Raw genomic sequence first — 25,054 nt, forward strand, 5'->3', positions numbered from 1 at the left:
TTTCCTACATTACAACAGTGACCACACTTCAAAAAGTACTTCATTGGCTGTAAAGCGCTTTGGGATGTCCTGAGGTCGTGAAAGGCGCTATAGAAATGTAAGCCGTTCTTTTTTCTCTCTCCCTCAGTCCAGTGTATGGACAGTAATAATCTCGGAACACAGGAACAGGAGGAGGCCCATTCAGCCCCCTCGAGCCTGTTACACAGGAACAGGAGGAGGCCCATTCAGCCCCTCGAGCCTGTTACACAGGAACAGGAGGAGGCCCATTCAGCCCCTCGAGCCTGTTACACAGGAACAGGAGGAGGCCCATTCAGCCCCCTCGAGCCTGTTACACAGGAACAGGAGGAGGCCCATTCAGCCCCTCGAGCCTGTTACACAGGAACAGGAGGAGGCCCATTCAGCACCCTCGAGCCTGTTACACAGGAACAGGAGGAGGCCCATTCAGCCCCCTCGAGCCTGTTACACAGGAACAGGAGGAGGCCCATTCAGCCCCTTCGAGCCTGTTACACAGGAACAGGAGGAGGCCCATTCAGCCCCTCGAGCCTGTTACACAGGAACAGGAGGCCATTCAGCCCCTCAAGCCTGTTACACAGGAACAGGAGGGGGCCCATTCAGCCCCTTCGAGCCTGTTACACAGGAACAGGAGGAGGCTCATTCAGCCCCTCGAGCCTGTTACACAGGAACAGGAGGAGGCCCATTCAGCCCCTGGAGCCTGTTACACAGGAACAGGAGGAGGCCCATTCAGCCTCTCGAGCCTGTTACACAGGAACAGGAGGAGGCCCATTCAGCCTCTCGAGCCTGTTACACAGGAACAGGAGGAGGCCCACTCAGCCCCTCGAGCCTGTTACACAGGAACAGGAGGAGGCCCATTCAGCCTCTCGAGCCTGTTACACAGGAACAGGAGGAGGCCCATTCAGCCCCTCGAGCCCATTGAATGAGATCAGGGCTGATCTGTGACCTAACTCCATCTACCCGCCTTTGCCCATATCCCTTAATACCGTTGGTTAACAAAAGGTTATCAATCTCCAAATTAAAATTAATTGATCCGGCATCGATTGCCGTTTGCAGAAGAGAGTTCCAAACTTCTACCACCCTTTGTGTGTAGAAGTGTTTCCTAACTTCACTCCTGAAAGGTCTGGCTCTAATTTTTAGACTCTGCCCCTAGTCCTAGACTCCCCAACCAGCAGAAATAGTTTCTCTCTCTCTACCCTCTGTCCCCCTTAATATCTTGATAACTTCAATCAGATCACCACTTAACCTTCTAAATTCCAGGGAATACGACCCTAGTTTGTCTAATCTCTCCTCGTAACTTAACCCCTGGAGTCCGGCTATCGTTCTGGTAGACCTACGCTGCACTCCCTCCAAGGCCAATAGATCCTTCCTAAGGTGTGGTGCCCAGAACTGCTCACAGTGCTCCAGGTGTGGTCTAACCAAGGTATATGGAGACCAGGACAGTGCACAGAGCTCCAAGTGTGGTCTAACCAAGGTATACGGAGACCAGGACTGTGCACAGAGCTCCAGGTGTGGTCTAACCAGGGTATATGGAGACCAGAACTGTGCGCAGTGCTCCAAGTGTGGTCTAACCAAGGTGTATGGAGACCAGGACTGTGCACAGTGCTCCAAGTGTGGTCTAACCAGGGTATATGGAGACCAGAACTGTGCGCAGTGCTCCAAGTGTGGTCTAACCAAGGTATATGGAGACCAGAACTGCTCACAGTGCTCCAAGTGTGGTCTAACGAAGGTATATGGAGACCAGGACAGTGCACAGTGCTCCAAGTGTGGTCTAACCAAGGTATATGGTGACCGGGACTGTGCACAGTGCTCCAAGTGTGGTCTAACCAAGGCATATGGTGACCGGGACTGTGCGCAGTGCTCCAAGTGTGGTCTAACCAAGGTATATGGAGACCAGAACTGTGCACAGTGCTCCAGGTGTGATAATCTCTCTCTCTCTTAGTTGACAGTAATAAGAACATAAGAAAATATGAATTAGGAGCAGGAGTCGACCATTCGGCCCCTCGAGCCTGCTCCGCCATTCAATGAGATCATGGCTGATCATCCAAATTCAGTACCCTGTCCCTGCCTTCTCCCCATATCCCTTGATCCCTTTAGCCTTAAGAAATATATCCAACTCCTTCTTGAATATATTTTATGGATTGGCCTCCACTGCCTTCTGTGGTAGAGAATTCCACAGGTTCACCACTCTCTGGGTGAAGAAATTCTTCCTCATCTCTGTCCTAAATGGCTTACCCCTTATCCTTAGACTGTGACCCCTGGTTCTGGACTCCCTGGCCATCGGGAACATCCTTCCTGCATCTAGTCTGTCTGGTCCTGTTAGAATTTTATAAGTTTCAAAGAAATCCCCTTTCATTCTTCTAAACTCCAGCGAGTACAAGCCCAATCGACCCAATCTCTCCTCATACGTCATTCCTGCCATCCCAGGTATCAGTCTGGTGAATCTTCTCCATGGCAGGAATATCCTTCCTCCGATAAGGCGACCAAAACTGCACACAATACTCAAGATGTGGTTTGGGAGGTGCTGCCGAAGAAGCCTTGGCAAGTTGCTGCAGTGCATCTTGTAGATGGTCCACACTGCAGCCACGGTGCGCCGGTGGTGGAGGGAGTGAATGTTTAAGGTGGTGGATGGAGTGCCAATCAAGCGGGCTGCTTTGTCCTGGATGGTACATAGATACATAGATACATAGAAGATAGGAGCAGGAGTAGGCCATTCGGCCCTTCGTGCCTGCTCCGCCATTTAATGAGATCATGGCTGATCCTTTAATTCAGTATCCCGTCCCCGCCTTCTCTCCGTAACCCTTAACCCCTTTTGCCCGTAGAAATATATCTAATTCCCTCTTAAATATATTTAATGAGCTGGCGTACACTGCCCTCTGTGGCAATGAGTTCCACAGGTTCACCACTCTCTGAGTGAAGAAATTCCCCCTCATCTTTGTCCTAAATGGTTTAGCCCTTATCCTTAAATTATGTCCTCTAGTTCTGTTTTCACCCGCCAAGGGAAACATTCCTTCTGCATCCAGTCTGTCTAGACCTGTCAGAATTTTATACACTTCTATGAGGTCCCCTCTCAATCTTCTAAACTCCAGTGTGTACATCCCTAAACTACATAGTCTCTCCTCATAGGTCATTCCCGCCATTCCTGGTATCAGCCTGGTGAATCGCCGCTGCACCCCCTCCATGGCAAGAACATCCTTCCTCAGATGAGGCGACCAAAACTGTACACAGTACTCGAGGTGTGGTCTCACCAGTGCCCTGTACAGCTGCAGCAAGGTATCCCTGTTCCTGTATTCTAACCCTTTTGCTATGAAGGCCAGCATACCGTTTGCCTTCTTGACCGCCTGTTGCACCTGCATGCTCGCCTTCAGTGACTGGTGTACAAGAACACCCAGGTCTCTCTGTACTTCCCCCTGGTGTCGAGCTTCATCCAGGCAAGTGGAGAGTATTCCATCACACTCCTGACTTGCGCCTTGTAGATGGTGGAAAGGCTTTGGGGAGTCAGGAGGTGAGACACTCGCCACAGAATACCCAGCCTCTGACCTGCTCTTGTTGCCACAGTATTTATGTGGCTGGTCCAGTTAAGTTTCTGGTCAATGGTGACCCCCAGGATGTTGATGGTGGGGGATTCGGTGATGGAGATTAGAAGAATGTGAGGTGATCTCATTGAAACATACAAGATTCTGAGGGGGATTGACAGGGTAGATGCTGAGAGGCTGTTTCCCCCTGGCTGGAGAGTCTCGAACCAGGGGTCACAGTCTCAGGATAAGGGGTCGGCCATTGAGGACTGAGATGAGGAGAAATTTCTTCACTCAGAGGGCGGTGAATCTTTGGAATTCTCTGCCCCAGAGGGCTGTGGAGGTTGGGTCATTGAATATATTCAAGGTGCAGATAGACAGATTTTTGAACGATAAGGGAGTCAAGGGTGAAGGGGAGCGGGCAGGGAAGTGGAGTTGAGGCCCAGATCAGATCAGCCATGATCTCATTGAATGGCGGAGCAGGCTCGAGGGGCCGAATGGCCGACTCCTGCTCCTACATCTTATGAGTCTTTGAGTATGTTCGAGACAGAGGGCGATCGATTCTTGAATATTAAGGGAATCAAGGGATATGGGGAGAGTGCCGGGAAGTGGAGATGAGGCAGAAGATCAGCCGTGATCTCATTGAATGGCGGAGCAGGCTCGAGGGGCCGAATGGTCCACTCCTGCTCCTATCTCTTAAGTTCTTAGGTTCTGAAGGCCAGCCTTTAGCTGGCCTTCGAGAAGGTGGTGGCGGGGGGCCTTCATCAGCAGTCCTGAGGCGTGAGGCGTTGCAGCACTAGGAGCCAACGATGGCGGATGAACGGGACTCGGTGTGAGTAAAACCGCGGGGCTGCAGAGTTCTTCAACTCTGTCACTGCAGAGTATTATATAAATGGTGCTAGATTGGGAAATGCTGATGGACAGAGGGACCTGGGTGTCCTTGTACACTGGTCACTGTAAGCAAACATGCAGTTAGGAAGGCCAATGGTATGTTGGCCTTCGTAGTGAGAGGGTTCGAGTACAGGAAGAAGGAAACATCGAAGATAGGAGCAGGAGTCGGCCATTCGGCCCCTCGAGCCTGCTCCGCCATTCAATGAGATCATGGCTGATCATCCAAATTCAGTACCCTGTCCCTGCTTTCTCCCCATATCCCTTGATCCCTTTAGCCTTAAGAAATATAGCCAACTCCTTCTTGAATATATTTAATGAATTGGCCTCAACTGCCTTCTGTGGTAGAGAATTCCACAGGTTCACCACTCTCTGGGTGAAGAAATTCCTCCTCATCTCAGTCCTAAATGGCCGACCCTTTATCCTTAGACTGTGACCCCTGGTTCTGGACTCCCCGGCCATCGAGAACACCCTTCCTGCATCTAGTCTGTCCAGTCCTGTCAGAATTTTATAAGTTTCAATGAGATCCCCTCTCGTTCTTCTAAACTCCAGCGAGTATAAGCCCAATCGACCCAATCTCTCCTCATACGTCATTCCTGCCATCCCAGGTATCAGTCTGGTGAATCAATCTGGAGAGTCCAAAGATTCACCGCCCTCTGAGTGAAGAAATTCCTCCTCATCTCAGTCCTCAATGGCCGACCCCTTATCCTGAGACTGTGACCCCTGGTTCGAGACTCTCCAGCCCAGGGGGAAACAGCCTCTCAGCATCTACCCTGTCAATCCCCCTCAGAATCTTGTACGTTTCAATGAGGTCACCTCTCATTTTTCTAAACTCCAGAGAGTATCGGCCCAATCTACTCAATCTCGCCTCATAGGACAACCTCCCCATCCCAGGAATCAATCTAGTGAACCTTCGATGCACCGCCTCCAAGGCAAGTATCTCCTTCCTTAGATAAGGAGACCAAAACTGTGCCCAGTACTCCAGATGTGGTCTCACCAAGGCCCTGTACAATTGTAGCAAGACTTCCTTATTCTTATACTCCAACCCCCTTGCAATAAAGGCCAACATGCCATTTGCCTTCCTTATTGCTCGCTGTACCTGCATGCTAGCTTTGTGTTTCTTGCACGAGGACACCCAAATCTCTCTGAGCACCAACATTCGAAAGTTTCTCACCATTTAAAAAATATTCTGTTTTACTATTCTTCCTACCAAAGTGAATAACCTCACATTTCCCTACATTATACTCCATCTACCACCTTACTGCCCACTCACTTAGTCTATCTATATCCCTTTGCAGGCTCTTTAAGTAGTGTTCGAAATCCTCAGCAATGATGTGCTTACTCTCAAAACAACTGGTTGATGTTAGGAGAGTGTTATGTTCATTAATAACCAGGCATTCTTATTATGAACACAGCTAGCTTCTAGCTAGTCATTTATTCAGTACACGTTCTCTAGGTACAGCATCTGTAGAGATTCAGCATGTGTGCTTCTGTGTGCAGGCAGCCATCTTGACTACTGCCTTGTGGGTAGCCTAGTGCATCGTGGGTAGTGTAGTCTTAAACACATACAACTAAATATACAGCTCTATACAGCTCTATGGCTCCATCTAGTGTACCACTCTAGAATGACATGTTATTGATCATTACAGAGAGGACATTAGGTCCAGCTCCAGCCACCAGAATGCGTTGTTAGCTCCGTACTGAGCGCCAGCAGGAAATTTAAGAGGCAATTGGCCCCTTCGTTGCACCGCCTCCAAGGCAAGTATCTCCTTCCTTAGATAAGGAGACCAGAACTGTGCACAGTACTCCAGGTGTGGTCTCACCAAGGCCCTGTACAATTGCAGCAAGACTTCCTTACTCTTATACACCAACCCCCTTGCAATAAAGGCCAACATGCCATTTGCCTCCCTCATTGCTCGCTGTACCTGCATGCTAGCTTTCTGTGTTTCTTGCACGAGGACACCCAAATCTCTCTGAACACCAACATTGTGAAAGTTTCTCACCATTCAATAAGATCGCGGCTGATCTTCGACCTCAACTCCACTTTCCCTGTTCGATCTCCATATCCCTCGATCCCCCGAGAGTCCAAAAATCTATCGATCTCGGCCTTGAATATACTCGACGACTGAGCCTCCACAGCCCTCTGGGGCAGAGAATTCCAAAGATTCACCGCCCTCTGAGTGAAGAAATTCCTCCTCATCTCAGTCCTCAATGGCCGACCCCTTATCCTGAGACTGTGACCCCTGGTTCGAGACTCTCCAGCCCAGGGGGAAACAGCCTCTCAGCATCTACCCGGTCAATCCCTCTCAGAATCTTGTATGTTTCAATGAGATCACCTCTCATTCTCTGAAACTCCAGAGGGTATTGGCCCATTCTACACAATCTCGCATCATAGGACAGTCCTCTCATCCCAGGAATCAAACTAGTGAACCTTCGTTAACATAAGAACATAAGAAATAGGAGCAGGAGTAGGCCAATCGGCCCCTCGAGCCTGCTCCGCCATTCAATAAGATCATGGCTGATCTGATCCTAACCGCCAATCCACTATCACAGAACCATCTCCTGCATCTAACAGAATTAGACACACGAAATAGGAGCAGGATCAGGCTACACGGCCCCTGGGCCCGCTTCACTACCCACAGGGCCATGTCCGATCCGAACCTAGACTCATGTCCAAATTCCTGCCCGCTCCCCGTAACCCTTAATTCCCTTTACTTCTAGGAAACTGTCTATTTCTGTTTTAAATTTATGTAATGATGTAGCTTCCACAGCTTTTTGGGGCAGCATATTCCATGGACCTGCCACCCTCTGAGTGAAGTAGTTCCTCCTCATCTCAGTTTTGAAAGCGCAGCCCCTTATTCTAAGACTATGCCCCCCAGTTTTAGTTTCACCCATCATCGGGAACATCCTCCCCGCATCCACCCGATCCAACCCCTTCACAATCTTAAATGTTTCAATAAGATCCCCTCTCATTCTTCTGAACTGCACCGCCTCCAAGGCAAGTATATCCTTCCTTAGATAAGGAGGCCAGAACTGTGCGCAGTGCTCCAGGTGTGGTCTCACCAAGGCCCTGTACAAATGCAGCAAGACTTCCTTATTCTTATACTCCAACCCCCCTTGCAATCTCTCTCTCTCTGAGCCCCATGTATTGGCATTGCCAAATCGCTCTCGCAGTCCCATGTCTTGCGCTGTCGCTCTCGATGACCTACCGGTGGAGGAAGGTGACACAGATGATCAGGACGACTACCATGACCGATAATATCCCGTAGGCGACATACTCCCTGGTACCTGCAGAAAGAAAATCTCGCGGAATGGGTGTGTAATTGGCAAATGAGTATCAAAATCGATAAGCGTCAGGTGGTCCTTTTCGGTCGGACTCCTTGGAAAATAAGCGTTTAAATGGGGTAGAGGAACAGCGGGACATTGGGGTACAGATACACAGATCACTAAAACTTGCGACGTAGGTTAATAAGGCAATTAAAAAAAGCAAACCAAGCACTGTGGTTTATTTCTAAAGGGATAGAATTCAAAATCAGGCAAGTTATGTTAAACCTGTATCGAACCTTGGTTAAACCACACTTGGAGCATTGTGCACAGTCCTGGTCTCCATATACCTTGGTTAGACCACACTTGGAGCACTGTGCACAGTTCTGGTCTCCCTATACCTTGGTTAGACCACACTTGGAGCACTGTGCACAGTTCTGGTCTCCATATACCTTGGTTAAACCACACTTGGAGCATTGTGCACAGTCCTGGTCTCCATATACCTTGGTTAGACCACACTTGGAGCACTGTGCACAGTTCCGGTCTCCATATACCTTGGTTAAACCACACTTGGAGCATTGTGCACAGTCCTGGTCTCCATATACCTTGGTTAGACCACACTTGGAGCACCGTGCACAGTTCTGGTCTCCATATACCTTGGTTAAACCACACTTGGAGCATTGTGCACAGTTCTGGTCTCCATATACCTTGGTTAGACCACACTTGGAGCACTGTGCACAGTTCTGGTCTCCCTATACCTTGGTTAGACCACACTTGGAGCACTGTGCACAGTTCTGGTCTCCATATACCTTGGTTAGACCACACTTGGAGCACTGTGCACAGTTCTGGTCTCCATATACCTTGGTTAGACCACACTTGGAGCACTGTGTACAGTTCTGGTCTCCATATACCTTGGTTAGACCACACTTGGAGCACTGTGCACAGTCCTGGTCTCCATATACCTTGGTTAGACCACACCTGGAGCACTGTGCACAGTTCTGGTCTCCATATCCCTTGGTTAAACCATACTTGGAGCACTGTGCACAGTCCTGGTCTCCATATACCTTGGTTAGACCACACTTGGAGCACTGTGCACAGTTCTGGTCTCCATATACCTTGGTTAGACCACACTTGGAGCACTGTGCACAGTTCTGGTCTCCATATACCTTGGTTAGACCACACTTCGAGCACTGTCTACAGTTCTGGTCTCCATATACTTTGGTTAGACCACACTTGGAGCACTGTGCACAGTCCTGGTCTCCATATGCCTTGGTTAGACCACACTTGGAGCACTGTGCACAGTTCAGATCTCCATATACCTTGGTTAGACCACACTTGGAGCACTGTGCACAGTCCTGGTCTCCATATACCTTGGTTAGACCACACTTGGAGCACTGTGCACAGTTCTGGTCTCCATATACCTTGGTTAGACCACACTTGGAGCACTGTGCACAGTTCTGGTCTCCATATACCTTGGTTAGACCACACTTGGAGCACTGTGCACAGTCCTGGTCTCCATATACCTTGGTTAGACCACACTTGGAGCACCGTGCACAGTTCTGGTCTCCATATACCTTGGTTAGACCACACTTGGAGCACCGTGCACAGTCCTGGTCTCCATATACCTTGGTTAGACCACGCTTGGAGCACTGTGCACAGTCCTGGTCTCCATATACCTTGGTGAGACCACACTTGGAGCACTGTGCACAGTTCTGGTCTCCATATACCTTGGTTAGGCCACACCTGGAGCACTGTGCACAGTTCTAGTCTCCATATACGTTGGTTAGACCACACTTGGAGCACTGTGTACAGTTCTGGTCTCCATATACATTGGTTAGACCACACTTGGAGCACTGTGCACAGTCCTGGTCTCCATATATCTCAGTTAGATCACACTTGGAGCATTGTGCACAGTCCTGCTCTCCATATACCTCAGTTAGATCACACTTGGAGCACTGTGCACAGTTCTGGTCTCCATATATCTCGGTAAGACCACACTTGGAGCACTGTGCACAGTTCTCGTCTCCATATACCTTGGTTAGACCACACTTGGAACACTGTGCACAGTTCTGGTCTCCATATCAGTTGGTTAGACCACACTTGGAGCACTGTGAACAGTTCTGGTCTCCATATACCTTGGTTAGACCACGCTTGGAGCACAGTGCACAGTTCTGGTCCCCATGTACCTTGGTTAGACCACACCTGGAGCACTGTGCACAGTTCTGGTGTCCATATACCTTGGTCAGACCACACTTGGTGCACTGTGCACAGTTCTGGTCTCCATATACCTTGGTTAGACCACACTTGGAGCACTGCGCACAGTTCTGGTCTCCATATACCTTGGTTAGACCACACTTGCAGCACCGTGTACAGTTCTGGTCTCCATATACCTTGGTTAGACCACACTTGGAGCGCTGTGCACAGTTCTGGTCTCCATATACCTTGGTGAGACCACACTTGGAGCACTGTGCACAGTTCTGGTCTCCATATACCTTGGTTAGACCACACCTGGAGCACTGTGCACAGTCCTGGTCTCCATATACCTGGGGTGGACCACACTTGGAACACGGTGCATAGTTCTGGTCTCCATATACCTTGGTTAGACCACACCTGGAGCACTGTGCACAGTCCTGCTCTCCATATACCTGGGTTAGACCACACTTGGAGCACTGTGCACAGTTCTGGTCTCCATATACCTTGGTTAGACCACACTTGGAGCGCTGTGCACAGTTCTGGTCTCCATATACCTTGGTTAGACCACACTTGGAGCACTGTGCACAGTCCTGGTCTCCATGTACCTTGGTTAGACCACACTTGGAGCACTGTGCACAGTCCCGGTCTCCATATACCTTGGTTAGACCACACTTGGAGCACTGTGCACAGTTCTGGTCTCCATATACCTTGGTTAGACCACACTTGGAGCACTGTGCACAGTTCTGGTCTCCATATACCTTGGTTAGACCACACTTGGAGCACTGTGCACAGTCCTGGTCTCCATATACCTTCGTTAGACCACACTTGGAGCACCGTGCACAGTTCTGGTCTCCATATACCTTGGTTAGACCACACTTGGAGCACTGTGCACAGTCCTGGTCTCCATATACCTTGGTTAAACCACACTTGGAGCACTGTGCACAGTCCTGGTCTCCATATACCTTGGTTAGACCACACTTGCAGCACTGTGCACAGTTCTGGTCTCCATATACCTTGGTTAGACCACACCTGGAGCACTGTGCACAGTTCTAGTCTCCATATACCTTGGTTAGATCACACTTGGAGCACTGTGCGCAGTTCTGGTCTCCATATACCTTGGTTAGACCATACTTGGAGCACTGTGCGCAGGTCTGGTCTCCATATACCTTGGTTAGACCACACTTGGAGCACTGTGCACAGTTCTGGTCTCCATATACCTTGGTTAGACCACACTTGAAGCACTGTGCACAGTTCTCGGCTCCATATACCTTGGTTAGACCACACTTGGAGCACTGTGCACAGTTCTGGTCTCCATATACCTTGGTTAGACCACACTTGGAGCACTGTGCGCAGTTCTGGTCTCCATATACCTTGGTTAGACCACACTTGGAGCACTGTGCGCAGGTCTGGTCTCCATATACCTTGGTTAGACCACACTTGGAGCACTGTGCACAGTTCTGGTCTCCATATCCCTTGGTTAGACCACACTTGGAGCACTGTGCACAGTTCTGGTCTCCATATACCTTGGTTAGACCACACTTGGAGCACTGTGCACAGTTCTGGTCTCCATATACCTTGGTTAGACCGCACTTGGAGCACTGTGCACAGTTCTGGTCTCCATATATCTTGGTTAGACCACACTTGGAGCACTGTGCACAGTTCTGGTGTCCATAAAGCTTGGTCAGACCACACTTGGAGCACTGTGCACGGTTCTGGTCTCCGTATCCCTTGGTTAGACCACACTTGGAGCGCTGTGCACAGTTCTGGTCCCCATGTACCTTGGTTAGACCACACTTGGAGCATTGTGCACAGTTCTGGTCTCCAAATACCTTGGTTAGACCACACTTGGAGCACTGTGCACAGTTCTGGTCTCCATATACCTTGGTTAGACCACACTTGGAGCACTGTACACAGTTCTGGTCTCCATATACCTTGGTTAGACCACACTTGCAGCACTGTGTACAGATCTGGTCTCCATATACCTTGGTTAGACCACACTTACAGCACTGTGTACAGTTCTGGTCTCCATATACCTGGGTTAGACCACACTTGGAGCACTGTGCACAGTTCTGGTCTCCATATACCTTGGCGAGACCACACTTGGAGCACTGTGCACAGTTCTGGTCTCCATATACCTTGGTTAGACCACACTTGGAGCACTGCACACAGTTCTGGTCTCCATATATCTTGGTTAGACCACACTTGGAGCACTGTTCACAGTTCTGGTCTCCACATACCTTGGTTAGACCACACTTGGAGCACTGTGCACAGTTCTGGTGTCCATAAAGCTTGGTCAGACCACACTTGGAGCACTGTGCACAGTTCTGGTCTCCGTATCCCTTGGTTAGACCACACTTGGAGCACTGTGCACAGTTCTGGTCCCCATGTACCTTGGTTAGACCACACTTGGAGCATTGTGCACAGTTCTGGTCTCCATATACCTTAGTTAGACCACACTTGGAGCACTGTGCACAGTTCTGGTCTCCATATACCTTGGTTAGACCACACTTGCAGCACTGTGTACAGTTCTGGTCTCCATATACCTTGGTTAGACCACACTTGGAGCGCTGTGCACAGTTCTGGTCTCCATATATCTTGGTGAGACCACTCTTGGAGCACTGTGCACAGTTCTGGTCTCCATATACCTTGGTTAGACCACACTTGGAGCACTGTGCACAGTTCTGGTCTCCATATACCTTGGTTAGACCACACTTGGAGCACTGTGCACAGTTCTGGTCTCCATATACCTTGGTTAGACCACACTTGGAACACTGTGCACAGTTCCGGTCTCCATATACCTTGGTTAGACCACACTTGGAGCACTGTGCACAGTTCTGGACTCCGTATACCTTGGTTAGACCACACTTGGAGCACTGTGCACAGTTCTGGTCTCCATATACTTGGGTTAGACCACACTTGGAGCACTGTGCACAGTTCTGGACTCCATATACCTTGGTTAGACCACACTTGGAGCACTGTGCACAGTTCTGGTCTCCACATACCTTGGTTAGACCACACTTGGAGCACTGTCCACAGTTCCGGTCTCCATATACCTTGGTCAGACCACACCTGGAGCACTGTGCACAGTCCTGGTCTCCATATACCTTGGTTAGACCACACTTGGTGCACTGTGCACAGTTCTGGTCTCCGTATGCCTTGGTTAGACCACACTTGGAGCACTGTGTACAGTTCTGGTCTCCATTCACATTGGTTAAACCACACTTGGAGCACTGTGCACAGTTCTGGTCTCCATATCCCTTGGTTAGATCACACTTGGAGCACTGTGCACAGTTCTGGTCTCAATATACCTTGGTTAGACCACACTTGGAGCACTGTGCACAGTTCTGGTCTCCATATACCTTGGTTAGACCACATTTGGAGCACTGTGCACAGTTCTGGTCTCCATATACCTTGGTTAGACCACACTTGGAGCACTGTGCACAGTTCTGGTCTCCATATCCCTAGGTTAGACCACACTAGGAGCACTGTGCACAGTTCTGGTCTCTATATACCTTTGTTAGACCACACTTGGAGCACTGTGCACAGTTCTGGTCTCCATATACCTTGGTTAGACCACACTTGGAGCACTGTGCACAGTCCTGGTCTCCATATACCTTGGTTAGACCACACTTGGAGCACTGTGCACAGTTCTGGTCTCCATATCCCTTGGTTAGACCACACTAGGTGCACTGTATACAGTTCTGGTCTCCATATCCCTTGGTTAGACCACACTTGGAGCACTGTACACAGTTCTGGTCTCCATATACCTTGGTTAGACCACACTTGCAGCACTGTGCAGAGTTCTGATCTCCATATACCTTAGTTAGGCCACACTTGGAGCACTGTACACAGTTCTGGTCTCCACATACCTTGGTTAGACCACACTTGGAGCAGTGTGCAGAGTCCTGGTCTCCATATACCTTTGTTAGACTACACTTGGAGCACTGTGCACTGTTCTGGTCTCCATATCCCTTGGAGAGACCACACTTGGAGCACTGTGCACAATTCTGGTCTCCATATACCTTGGTTAGACCACACTTGGAGCACTTTGCACTGTTCTGGTCTCCATATCCCTTGGAGAGACCACACTTGGAGCACTGTGCACATTTCTGTTCTCCGTATACCTTGGTTAGACCACACTTGGAGCACTGTGCACAGTTCTGGTCTCCATATACCTTGGTTAGACCACACTTGGAGCACTGTGCACTGTTCTGGTCTCCATATCCCTTGGAGAGACCACACCTGGAGCACTGTGCATAGTTCTGCTCTCCATATATCTTGGTTAGACCACACTTGGAGCATAGTGCACCATTCTGGTGTTGGTATACCTTGGTTAGACCACACTTGGAGCATAGTGCACAGTTCTGGTCTCCATATACCTTGGTTAGACCACACTTGGAGCATAGTGCAGCGTTCTGGTCTCGATATCACAATTGGAACAATGTGTACAGTGCTTTTTTTTTCATTCACGGGATGTGGTTCCCCTTACTGAAGGAAGGATGCACTTGCCTGAAAGGGAATGTAACAAAGGTTCACTGGATTGATTCCTGGGATGAGAGGGTTGTCCTATGATGAGAGATTGAGTGGACTACGCCGATACTCTCTGGAGTTTAGAAGAATTAGAGGTGATCTGATTGAAACATACAAGATTCTGAGGGGGATTGACAGGGTAGATGCTGAGAGGCTGTTTCACCCTGGCTGGAGAGTCTAGAACCAGGGGTCACAGTCTCAGGATAAGGGGTCGGCCATTGAGGACTGAGATGAGGAGGAATTTCTTCACTCAGAGGGCGGTGAATCTTTGGAATTCTCTACCCCAGATGGCTGTGGAGGCTCAGTCGTTGAGTATATTCAAGGCCGAGGTCGATAGATGTTTGGACTCTCGGGGAATCGAGGGATATAGAGATCGGGCGGGAAATTGGAGTTGAGGTCGAAGACAATGAAAACTGTGCACAGTGCTCCAGGTAAGGTCTCACCAAAGCACTGAAGCATTGCAGAAACTCTTCCTTACTCGTTTCCCTTAAAGTGATTCCAAAAGCGAGACGGAATGAAGGATAGGGAGACAGAGAGAGCAAAAATGATAAAGGTCAAAGTTGGGGGTCACGGGGTCACAGCCAAGTCTGACGTGGCAAGCAAATAATGCAACTCACGGTTAAGCGTTTTGCGAAAGCAGATCGATTCGGAGGAGCAACAGTCTAGTTCCTTGCATAAGGTTACGTTGATGCTGCCCTCGACTCCAGCGCAGAAGGGTGAGGTGTTAGGGTCGCCACAGACTGGAAGGGACAGGAAGGTCCATCAGATTCAATCCCTCTACACTGTCCCATCAGAGACTCCCAGGGCAGATACAGCACGGGTTAGATACAGAGTGAAGCTCCCTCTACACTGTCCCATCAAACACTCCCAGGGCAGGTACAGCACGGGTTAGATACAGAGTAAAGCTCTCTCTACACTGTCCCATCAAACACTCCCAGGGCAGGTACAGCACGGGGTTCGATACAGAGTAAAGCTCCCTCTACACTGTCCCATCAAACACTCCCAGGGCAGGTACAGCACGGGTTAGATACAGAGTAAAGCTCTCTCTACACTGTCCCATCAAACACTCCCAGGGCAGGTACAGCACGGGTTAGATACAGAGTAAAGCTCCCTCTACACTGTCCCATCAAACACTCCCAGGGCAGGTACAGCACGGGGTTCGATACAGAGTAAAGCTCCCTCTACACTGTCCCATCAAACACTCCTAGGGCAGGTACAGCACGGGTTAGATACAGAGTAAAGCTCTCTCTACACTGTCCCATCAAACACTCCCAGGGCAGGTACAGCACGGGTTAGATACAGAGTAAAGCTCCCTCTGCACTGTCCCATCAAACACTCCCAGGGCAGGTACAGCACGGGGTTCGATACAGAGTAAAGCTCCCTCTACACTGTCCCATCAAACACTCCCAGGGCAGGTACAGCACGGGTTAGATACAGAGTAAAGCTCTCTCTACACTGTCCCATCAAACACTCCCAGGGCAGGTACAGCATGGGTTAGATACAGAGTAAAGCTCCCTCTGCACTGTCCCATCAAACACTCCCAGGGCAGGTACAGCACGGGTTAGATACAGAGTAAAGCTCCCTCTACACTGTCCCATCAGAGACTCCCAGGGCAGATGCAGCACGGGGTTAGATACAGAGTAAAGCTCCCTCTACACTGTCCCATCACACACTCCCAGGGCAGGTACAGCACGGGGTTAGATACAGAGTAAAGCTCCCTCTACACTGTCCCATCAAACACTCCCAGGGCAGGTACAGCACGGGATTAGATACAGAGTAAAGCTCCCTCTACACTGTCCCATCAAACACTCCCAGGGCAGGTACAGCACGGGGTTAGATACAGAGTAAAGCTCCCTCTGCACTGTCTCATCAAACACTCCCAGGGCAGGTACAACACGGGGTTAGATACAGAGTAAAGCTCCCTCTACACTGTCCCATCAAACACTCTCAGGGCAGGTACAGTCTCTGTAACCTCCTCCAGCCCCTACAATTCTCATCCTCCTGTTCAAATCCCTCCATGGCCCTTGCCCCCTTCCTATCCCTGTAACCTCCTCCAGCCCTACAATTCTCATCCTCCTGTTCAAATCCCTCCATGGTCCCTCGCCCCCTCCCTATCTCTGTAACCTCCTCCAGCCCTACAATTCTCATCCTCCTGTTCAAATCCCTCCATGGCCCCTCGCCCCCCTCCCTATCTCTTTAACCTCCTCCAGCCCCTACAATTCTCATCCTCCTGTTCAAATCCCTCCATGACCCTCGTCCCCTCCCTATCGCTGTAACCTCCTCCAGTCCTACAATTCTCATCCTCCTGTTCAAATCCCTCCATGGCCCCTCGCCCCCTCCCTATCTCTGTAACCTCCTCCAGCCCCTAAAATTCTCATCCTCCTGTTCAAATCCCTCCATGGCTGAAGTAAGATTAAAAAATGAGCGTAACAGGGCATGTTTAGTAGAACGCAATTGCGGCAGCAAAATCTGTAAAGATGAGGTGTACTAATTATTCTATGTTTAATTGCAGAAATGACCATACCAGTTTAGAAAGATGAAACTTACAAAAAAGAGACACTGACATAACCCTTTTCTGGAAAAACGAAACTTCGTAGTGGTCAAGGGAGAGAATGTCCACAGGCCCCTGCAGTGAAAAGTGAAACTTATGTTGTAGGCTCGGACTAGGGACAATAGTTTTGGGATCACTACAGTTAAGAGGTGGCCCAAAATAATCAATAGGGTTCCCCTTGTCCTCACCTTTCACCCCACCAGCCTCCACATGCAACGGATCATCCTCCGGCATTTCCGCTACCTCCAAAGTGATCCCACCACCAAACGTATCTTCCCCTCCCCTCCCCTTTCAGCATTCCTCCGAGACGCCCTAGTCCACTCCTCTATCACCCCAAACAGCCCTTCCCCTTCGCCTGGCACCTTCCCGTGCAAGCGCAGGAGATGTAACACCTGCCCCTATACCTCCCCCCTTCCCACTGTCCAGGGCCCCAAACACCCCTTCCAGGTGAAACAGTGATTTACTTGTACTTCTTGCAATCTAGTATACTGTATTCGCTGCTCACGATGCGGTCTCCTCTACATTGGGGAGGCCAAACGCAGATTGGGTGACCGCTTTACGGAACACCTCCGTTCAGTCTGTAAGGGTGACCCCGAGCTTCTGCTCGCCTGTCATTTCAATTCACCGCTCCATTCCCACTCGGACCTCACCGTCCTTGGCCTCTTGTATTGTTCCACGGAAGCTCAACGTAAACTCGAGGAACAGCACCTCATCTTCTGATTAGGCACTTTGCAGCCTTCCGGACTCAATACCGAGTTCAACAATTTCAGATCATAACCTCGGCCCCTTTTTCATTTTTTCTTGTAATTTTTCCACTCCTTTCCCCCCCCCCCTTGCCTTTTGTTTCTCTCTCCCACCTGGCAGCTATCTCTTGCCCTGCCAGTACACTTCACACCTAATCTCAGCCTATTACCATCTCGTCTGGCTTCGAATACCTTTTATTGTCTCTTTTACTGCTTTTGTTTCTTTTACTTCTTTTGTCCGATCGCAGCCCTGCCTTCGATCTATTTTCTTTACTTTCCAGTTTTGAAGAAGGGTTCGACCCGAAACATCAACTCAAATTTCTCTCCACGGATGTTGCCTGACCTGCTGAGTTTTTCCAGCATTTTCTGTTGTTATTTATGTTATAGGCTACCTTGTATAAGTTAGACACACCTAGTTAGTGATTAATGTATAGACTTTTAAATCAATTGGACCTCTGGAGTAGGAGGTCTCGGAAAATGTGTATAACTGTGTGAACCTCAAGAGGTTCGGTGGAGTTGAAGCCTTGTGTTGGGACGCAAGAGCCATATCTCCCCAGGCCTGAATAAACCGGTTTGACTTCAATTATTGGGTCTGTCTTTCTTACAACAAGCCGGTGTCATCGACCATGTATATCACTTGGTCCGCACTTTGGGGGCTTACATCAATGGCCCTCGCCCCTCCCTAGCTCTGTAACCTCCTCCAGCCCCTACAATTCTCATCCTCCTGTTCAAATCTCTCCATGGCCCTCGCCCCCTCCCTATCTCTGTAACCTCCTCCAGCCCTACAATTCTCATCCTCCTGTTCAAATCACTCCATGGCCCCTCACCCCCCTCCCTATCTCTGTAACCTCCTCCAGCCCCTACAACTCTCACCCTCCTGTTCAAATCCCTCCATGGCCCTCGCCCCCTCCCTATCTCTGTAACCTCCTCCAGCCCCTACAATTCTCATCCTCCTGTTCAAATCCCTCCATGGCCCTCGCCCCCTCCCTATCTCTGTAACCTCCTCCAGCCCCTACAATTCTCATCCTCCTGTTCAAATCCCTCCATGGCCCTCGCCCCCTCCCTATCTCTGTAACCTCCTCCAGCCCTACAACCCTCCGAGATCTCTGCCCTCCTCCAATTCTGCCCTCTTGAGCCTCCCCGATTTCCATCGCTCCACCATTGGCGGCCGTGCCTTCAGCTGCCTGGGCCCTGAGCTCTGGAATTCCCGCCCTAAACCTCTCCGCCTCTCCCTCCTCCTTTAAGACGCTCCTTAAAACCGACCTCTTTGACCCAGCGTTTGGTCACCTGTCCTAATATCCCCTCATGTGGCTCGGTGTCAAATTGTGTTTGATAATCGCTCCTGTGAAGCACCTTGGGATGGCTTACTATGTTAAAGGTGCTATATAAATGCAAATTGATGTTGTTGACCATTTTATCTCATGGCTTTCAATTTTGCTAGCCAGTCTCATATAGCTTGATGTCCCCCAATATTATCAGTGATGGAACCTTGTGATCTGATAGAAGCCTCATTAATAATGTACTAAACTAGCCAGAAGATAATTCATGCTGAGGGGAGTGTCCCCTGTTTCCATTTCCTGGTGATTAAGACGGGGTTTGAGGTTAATAAACGGACGAGATTCCCGACCACTCACCCATGCGCCGGAAGGCACCTGCGATGCTGGTTCCTCCATCCGAACCTTTGAACCAATCAGACAATAAGTCATTAATGGCCGTCCTAGTCAACGGCACAATAGCTGAGAGTGTCAAAGGTCAGGCAGTGCTGACTGAACCCAAACACCAACCATCATGTTTCAATGTACACAATCCCAATGGATCCAAACCCCTTCCCGTTCACTCCCATTGTACACAATCCCAATGGACCCAAACCCCTTTCCCATTCACTCCCACTGTACACAATCCCAATGGATCCAACCCCTTCCCGTTCACTCCCATTGTACACAATCCCAATGGACCCAAACCCCTTCCCGTTCACTCCCACTGTACACAATCCCAATGGACCCAAACCCCTTCCCATCCACTCCCACTGTACACAATCCCAATGGACCAAAACCCCTTCCCATTCACTCCCACTGTACACAATCCCAATGGACCCAAACCCCTTCCCATTCACTCCCACTGTACACAATCCCAATGGACCAAAACCCCTTCCCATTCACTCCCACTGTACACAATCCCAATGGACCCAACCTTTTCCCGTTCACTCCCACTGTACACAATCCCAATGGACCCAAACCCCTTCCCATTCACTCCCTGATGCACTATCAATTGCTACAAAAGACTGGAGATTGAGAAAGTAATAAACAGGCTTTTATTACCAAAGAACAGAACATGCCTCTTGTGGTTGCCTGGTATCCAAAAGGGCCGGGGGCTGCCGAGCAGCGACCTTTATACCCAGCCATGAGGGTGGAGCCAGGGGCGGAGTCAGCTGAGGCATGCACAGACAAGTACAACAATATGCAAGAGTGAACAACAGTACTAACAGTGAACAACAGTACTAACAACAGTGGTGAACAACAATACTAACAACAGTGGTTTACCACATTCACCCCTTGTTTAGAATTGAGTCCGGCGGGGTGAAGTGCACTAAAAATTCGTGTACTGAAGTCTATCAGGAGGCCTTGTAAGCCGTCCTGAGCGTCGCAGCAGCGGCGGTGATGGTGCAGCATCCAACGGTGAATCCGGTGTCTCGTTCAGAGGAGGTGTAGCAGGTGGCGGACCCTGGGGCTGCTGCATGCCGTCTACAGGGGTCAGAGCATGGGTAACGGGAGGTAGCGATGGTGGTCTCTCAGAGGCACCCGAAGGTGCGAGGTCTCGTGCGGGGACTGTGTCCTGGGGGTAGGCAGGAGTAGGGGTGGGTGGCGAAGAGGGTGTTTCAGGAGCACCCGCAGGTGCGAGGTCTCGAATGGAGACTGTGTCCTCCCGCCCGTCCGGGTACACCACGTAAGCATACTGCGGGTTGGCGTGGAGGAGGCTCACCCTCTCGACCAGGGGATCCGCCTTATGGGTCCTCACGTGCTTCCGCAGTAGGACGGGGCCTGGAGAAGTCAGCCATGTTGGTAGCGAAATCCCCGACGTGGACTTCCTGGGGAAGGAGAACATTCTCTCGTGAGGAGTGGCATTGGTGGGTGTACAGAGCAGCGACCGAATGGAATGGCGCGCCGCAGGGAGGACCTCCTGCCAGCGGGACGTCGGAAGGCCCTTAGATTTTAAGTTTAAAAGGACTGCCTTCCAGACTGTCGCATTCTCCCTTTCCACCTGGCCGTTACCCCGGGGGTTATAGCTGGTGGTCCTGCTTGTAGCAATGCCTCTCGCGAGCAGGTACTGCCGAAGTTCGTCGCTCATAAAAGATGAGCCCCTGTCGCTATGGATATAGCTAGGGAAACCGAACAATGCGAAGAGGTCATTCAGACATTTAATGACCGTGGTACTGGTCATGTCCGAGCAAGGGATGGCAAACGGGAAACGGGAGTACTCATCAATTATATTGAGGAAGTACACATTGCGGTCAGAGGAGGGGAGGGGCCCTTTAAAATCGATGCTCAGCCGCTCGAAGGGGCGCGTGGCTTTGATCAGGCTCGCTCTGTCTGGCCTATAAAAATGCGGCTTGCACTCGGCACAGATCTGGCAGTTCCTGGTCATGGTCCTGACCTCCTCGATGGAGTAGGGCAGGTTACGGGATTTGATAAAATGGAAGAACCTGGTGACCCCCGGGTGGCAGAGGTCATTGTGGAGGGTCTGTAATCTATCAACCTGCGCGTTGGCGCATGTACCACGTGATAGGGCATCTGGGGGCTCATTGAGTTTCCCAGGCTGGTACAAGATATCGTAATTGTAGGTGGAGAGTTCGATTCTCCACCTTAATATCCTGTCATTCTTGATTTTGCCCCGCTGCTTATTATGAAACATAAAAGCTACTGAACGCTGGTCAGTGAGCAGGGTAAATCGTTTTCCGGCCAGGTAATGCCTCCAATGTCGCACGGCTTCTACAATAGCCTGGGCCTCCTTTTCGACAGAGGATTGTCGAATCTCGGGGCCCTGGAGGGTCCTTGAGAAAAAAGCCACGGGTCTCCCCGCCTGGTTAAGGGTTGCAGCTAGGGCAAAGTCGGATGCATCGCTCTCCACTTGGAAAGGGATGGACTCATCCACTGCATGCATTGTGGCCTTCGCAATATCGCTTTTTATGAGAGTGAAGGCTGCACAGGCCTCTGCTGTCAGGGGGAAGGAGGTGGACTTGATGAGGGGTCGGGCTTTATCCGCATAGTTGGGCACCCACTGAGCATAGTAAGAGAAAAACCCCAGGCATCTCTTCAGTGCTTTCTGGCAGTGGGGGAGGGGGAGCTCCATAAGAGGGCGCATTCTATCGGGGTCTGGGCCAATGACTCCGTTTTCCACTACACAGCCAAGAATAGCAAGGCGCTTAGTACGAAACATACATTTGTCTTTGTTGTATGTGAGATTCAGCCGCTGGGCCGTCCGGAGGAATTTCCCTAGATTAACGTCATGGTCCTGCTGGTCGTGGCCGCAGATGGTGACGTTGTCTAGATATGGGAAAGTGGCCTGGAGCGCGTTCTGGTCAACCATCCGGTCCAGCTCCCGTTGGAAGACAGAAACTCCGTTGGTGACGCCGAAGGGAACTCTGAGAAAGCGATAGAGACGACCGTCAGCTTCAAAAGCTGTGTACTGGCGGTCCTCAGCCCTGATGGGGAGCTGGTGGTATGCCGACTTCAGATCAATCGTCGAGAACACCTGGTATTGTGCTATCTGATTGACCATGTCAGATATGCGGGGGAGTGGGCATGCATCCAACTGGGTGTAGCGATTGATCGTCTGGCTGTAGTCAATAACTAGGCGCTGTTTTCCGCCAGTCTTCACCACCACCACTTGTGCTCGCCATGGGCTATTGCTGCTCTCGATAATCCCTTCCTTCAGGAGTCTCGCTACCTCGGATTTAATGAAACCCCTATCCCCGGCACTGTAACGCCTACTTTTGGTAGCGATGGGCTTACAGTCGCGGGTGAGGTTAGCGAACAAGGAGGGGGGGGAGACTTTAAGGGTGGAGAGGCTGCAAATGGCGCGCGGCGGGCGATTTAAAAACTGCTGGCTGCAGACCGTGAGAGGGGGGAGGGGTCCACCGTACGCTAAAGTGACACTCTTAAGGTGGCACTGAAAATCCAACCCCAGTAGGACGGCAACGCAGAGGTCGGGCAGGACCAGAAGTTTAAAATTTTTGTATTCAGTACCCCGCACTGAAAGAGTCACCATACAGTAGCCACCGACTTCCGCTGACTGGGCTTTGGAAGCCATAGAGATGCGATGACGCGTCGGCGGGACCGGGAGAGAGTAACTGCGCACCGTGTCGGGGTGTATAAAACTCTCCGTGCTCCCGCTGTCAAAAAGGCAGGTAGTGGCGCGGCCGTTTACCGTAATGTCCATCATAGACCTGGACAGTTGATGCGGGAGAGATTGATCCAGCGTCACGGAAGCCAGCGTATGTTCAAGCGCGTCGATGCGGTCGTCCGATGAGGCGGTGGTGGAGTCCGGGTCCCCCGTAACCGAAGTCGGAGGCGTCCAAGATGGCGGACAAAATGGCGGCGCCCACGGTCCCGATCCCCACGCGGCTGGGGGAGCCCAAGATGGCGGGCAAGATGGCTGCGCCCACGGTTCGCACGCGGCGCTGCTGGCGTTAGCGGTCTTCCCTTTGCAGGCGCTAACGTAGTGACCTTTCTTCCCGCAGCCGGAGCAGGTAGCATTCTTCGCGGGGCAGCGTGCTCTAGGGTGTTTAGCTTGGCCACAAAAATAGCATTTTTGTGCCTTGGACATCGCTGCAGCAGTCGGAGGTGGCGGTCCCATGGCCCAAGATTGCGGCGTCCACGGCGCGGGGCGATTAGGGGAGAAAGCGTCCATATTTCTGTGGGCCGCATCGAGCGAGAGCGTGAGGGACACTGCCTTTGTCAGGTCTATTTCACCCTTCACCAGCAGCCTCTGCCGGGAGTAGTCGGACCTTAGACCCGCAACGAAAGCGTCTCGTATCAGTCCCTCCGCATGTGCCGCAGCCGATACTTCCTTGCAGTCGCAGCCGCGTCCGAGTACCCGCAGTGCCCGTAGGAAGGCCTCCACCGATTCCCCGGGCTGCTGTCTGCGAGATCTTAAAAGGTGCCTGGCATAGACCATGTTAACCGGGCGTGCATACTGCCCTTTCAGTAGGTCGATAGCCGCCGCGTAGGTCGTCGCATCTTGGATTAAAGTATAGACTTGGTGGCTCACCTTCGAGGCCAGGATTTTCAGTTTATTTTCATCAAGAGTCACGGTCGAGGCTTCCAGATACGCCTCAAAGCAACGCAGCCATTGTGCGAATTTAGTCGACGAACCCGCTTCTTGGGGGTCTAGGTCCAGGCATGTTGGTCTGAGGGCTCGCAGCAGCACCTGCTGCTCAGCGTTTTGCGCCATCGGTTGATCAGCATCCGCAGCCAACATTTAACTTTGGTAATAAAATTGATGCACTATCAATTGCTACAAAAGACTGGAGATTGAGAAAGTAATAAACAGGCTTTTATTACCAAAGAACAGAGCATGCCTCTTGTGGTTGCCTGGTATCCAAAAGGGCCGGGGGCTGCCGAGCAGCGACCTTTATGCCCAGCCATGAGGGTGGAGCCAGGGGCGGAGTCAGCTGAGGCATGCACAGACAAGTACAGCAATATGCAAGAGTGAACAACAGTACTAACAGTGAACAACAGTACTAACAACAGTGGTGAACAACAATACCAACAACAGTGGTTTACCACACTCCCACTGTACACAATCCCAATGGACCCAAACCCCTTCCCATTCACTCCTACTGTACACAATCCCAATGGACCCAAACCCCTTCCCATTCACTCCCACTGTACACAAACCCAATGGACCCAAACCCCTTCCCATTCACTCCTACTGTACACAATCCCAATGGACCCAAACCCCTTCCCATTCACTCCCACTGTACACAATCCCAATGGACCCAAACCCCTTCCCATTCACTCCCATTGTACACAATCCCAATGGACCCAAACCCCTTCCCATTCACTCCCACTGTACACAATCCCAATGGACCCAAACCCCTTCCCATTCACTCCCATTGTACACAATCCCAATGAACCCAAACCCCTTCCCATTCACTCCCACTGTACACAATCCCAATGGACCCAAACCCCTTCCCATTCACTCCCATTGTACACAATCCCAATGGACCCAAACCCCTTCCCATTCACTCCCATTGTACACAATCCCAATAGACACAAACCCCTTCCCATTCACTCCCACTGTACACAATCCCAATGGACCCAAACCCCTTCCCATTCACTCCCACTGTACACAATCCC

The 25,054-nt window shown here is 50.7% G+C and overlaps 1 protein-coding gene across 1 annotated transcript in view; it reads right to left on the reverse strand.

Annotated features, from left to right (window-relative positions):
* The window catches only part of LOC147084896 (uncharacterized), a 33,828-nt gene that overhangs the window by 2,675 nt on the left and 6,099 nt on the right, over positions 1-25,054 (reverse strand). The window contains exons 2-4 of the mRNA XM_085979286.1: positions 19,331-19,375; positions 15,020-15,142; positions 7,625-7,703 (exon numbers count right to left, since the gene is read on the reverse strand). Of these exons, the coding sequence (XP_085835412.1) occupies positions 7,625-7,703; positions 15,020-15,142; positions 19,331-19,375 (247 nt within the window). The remainder of the gene's footprint in view (positions 1-7,624; positions 7,704-15,019; positions 15,143-19,330; positions 19,376-25,054) is intronic.

Source organism: Somniosus microcephalus, unplaced genomic scaffold (genome assembly GCF_052327205.1).
Source record: "Somniosus microcephalus isolate GS21.2 unplaced genomic scaffold, FLI_Smic_1.0 unresolved_chr9, whole genome shotgun sequence".
Classification (NCBI taxonomy): Eukaryota; Metazoa; Chordata; class Chondrichthyes; order Squaliformes; family Somniosidae; genus Somniosus; species Somniosus microcephalus.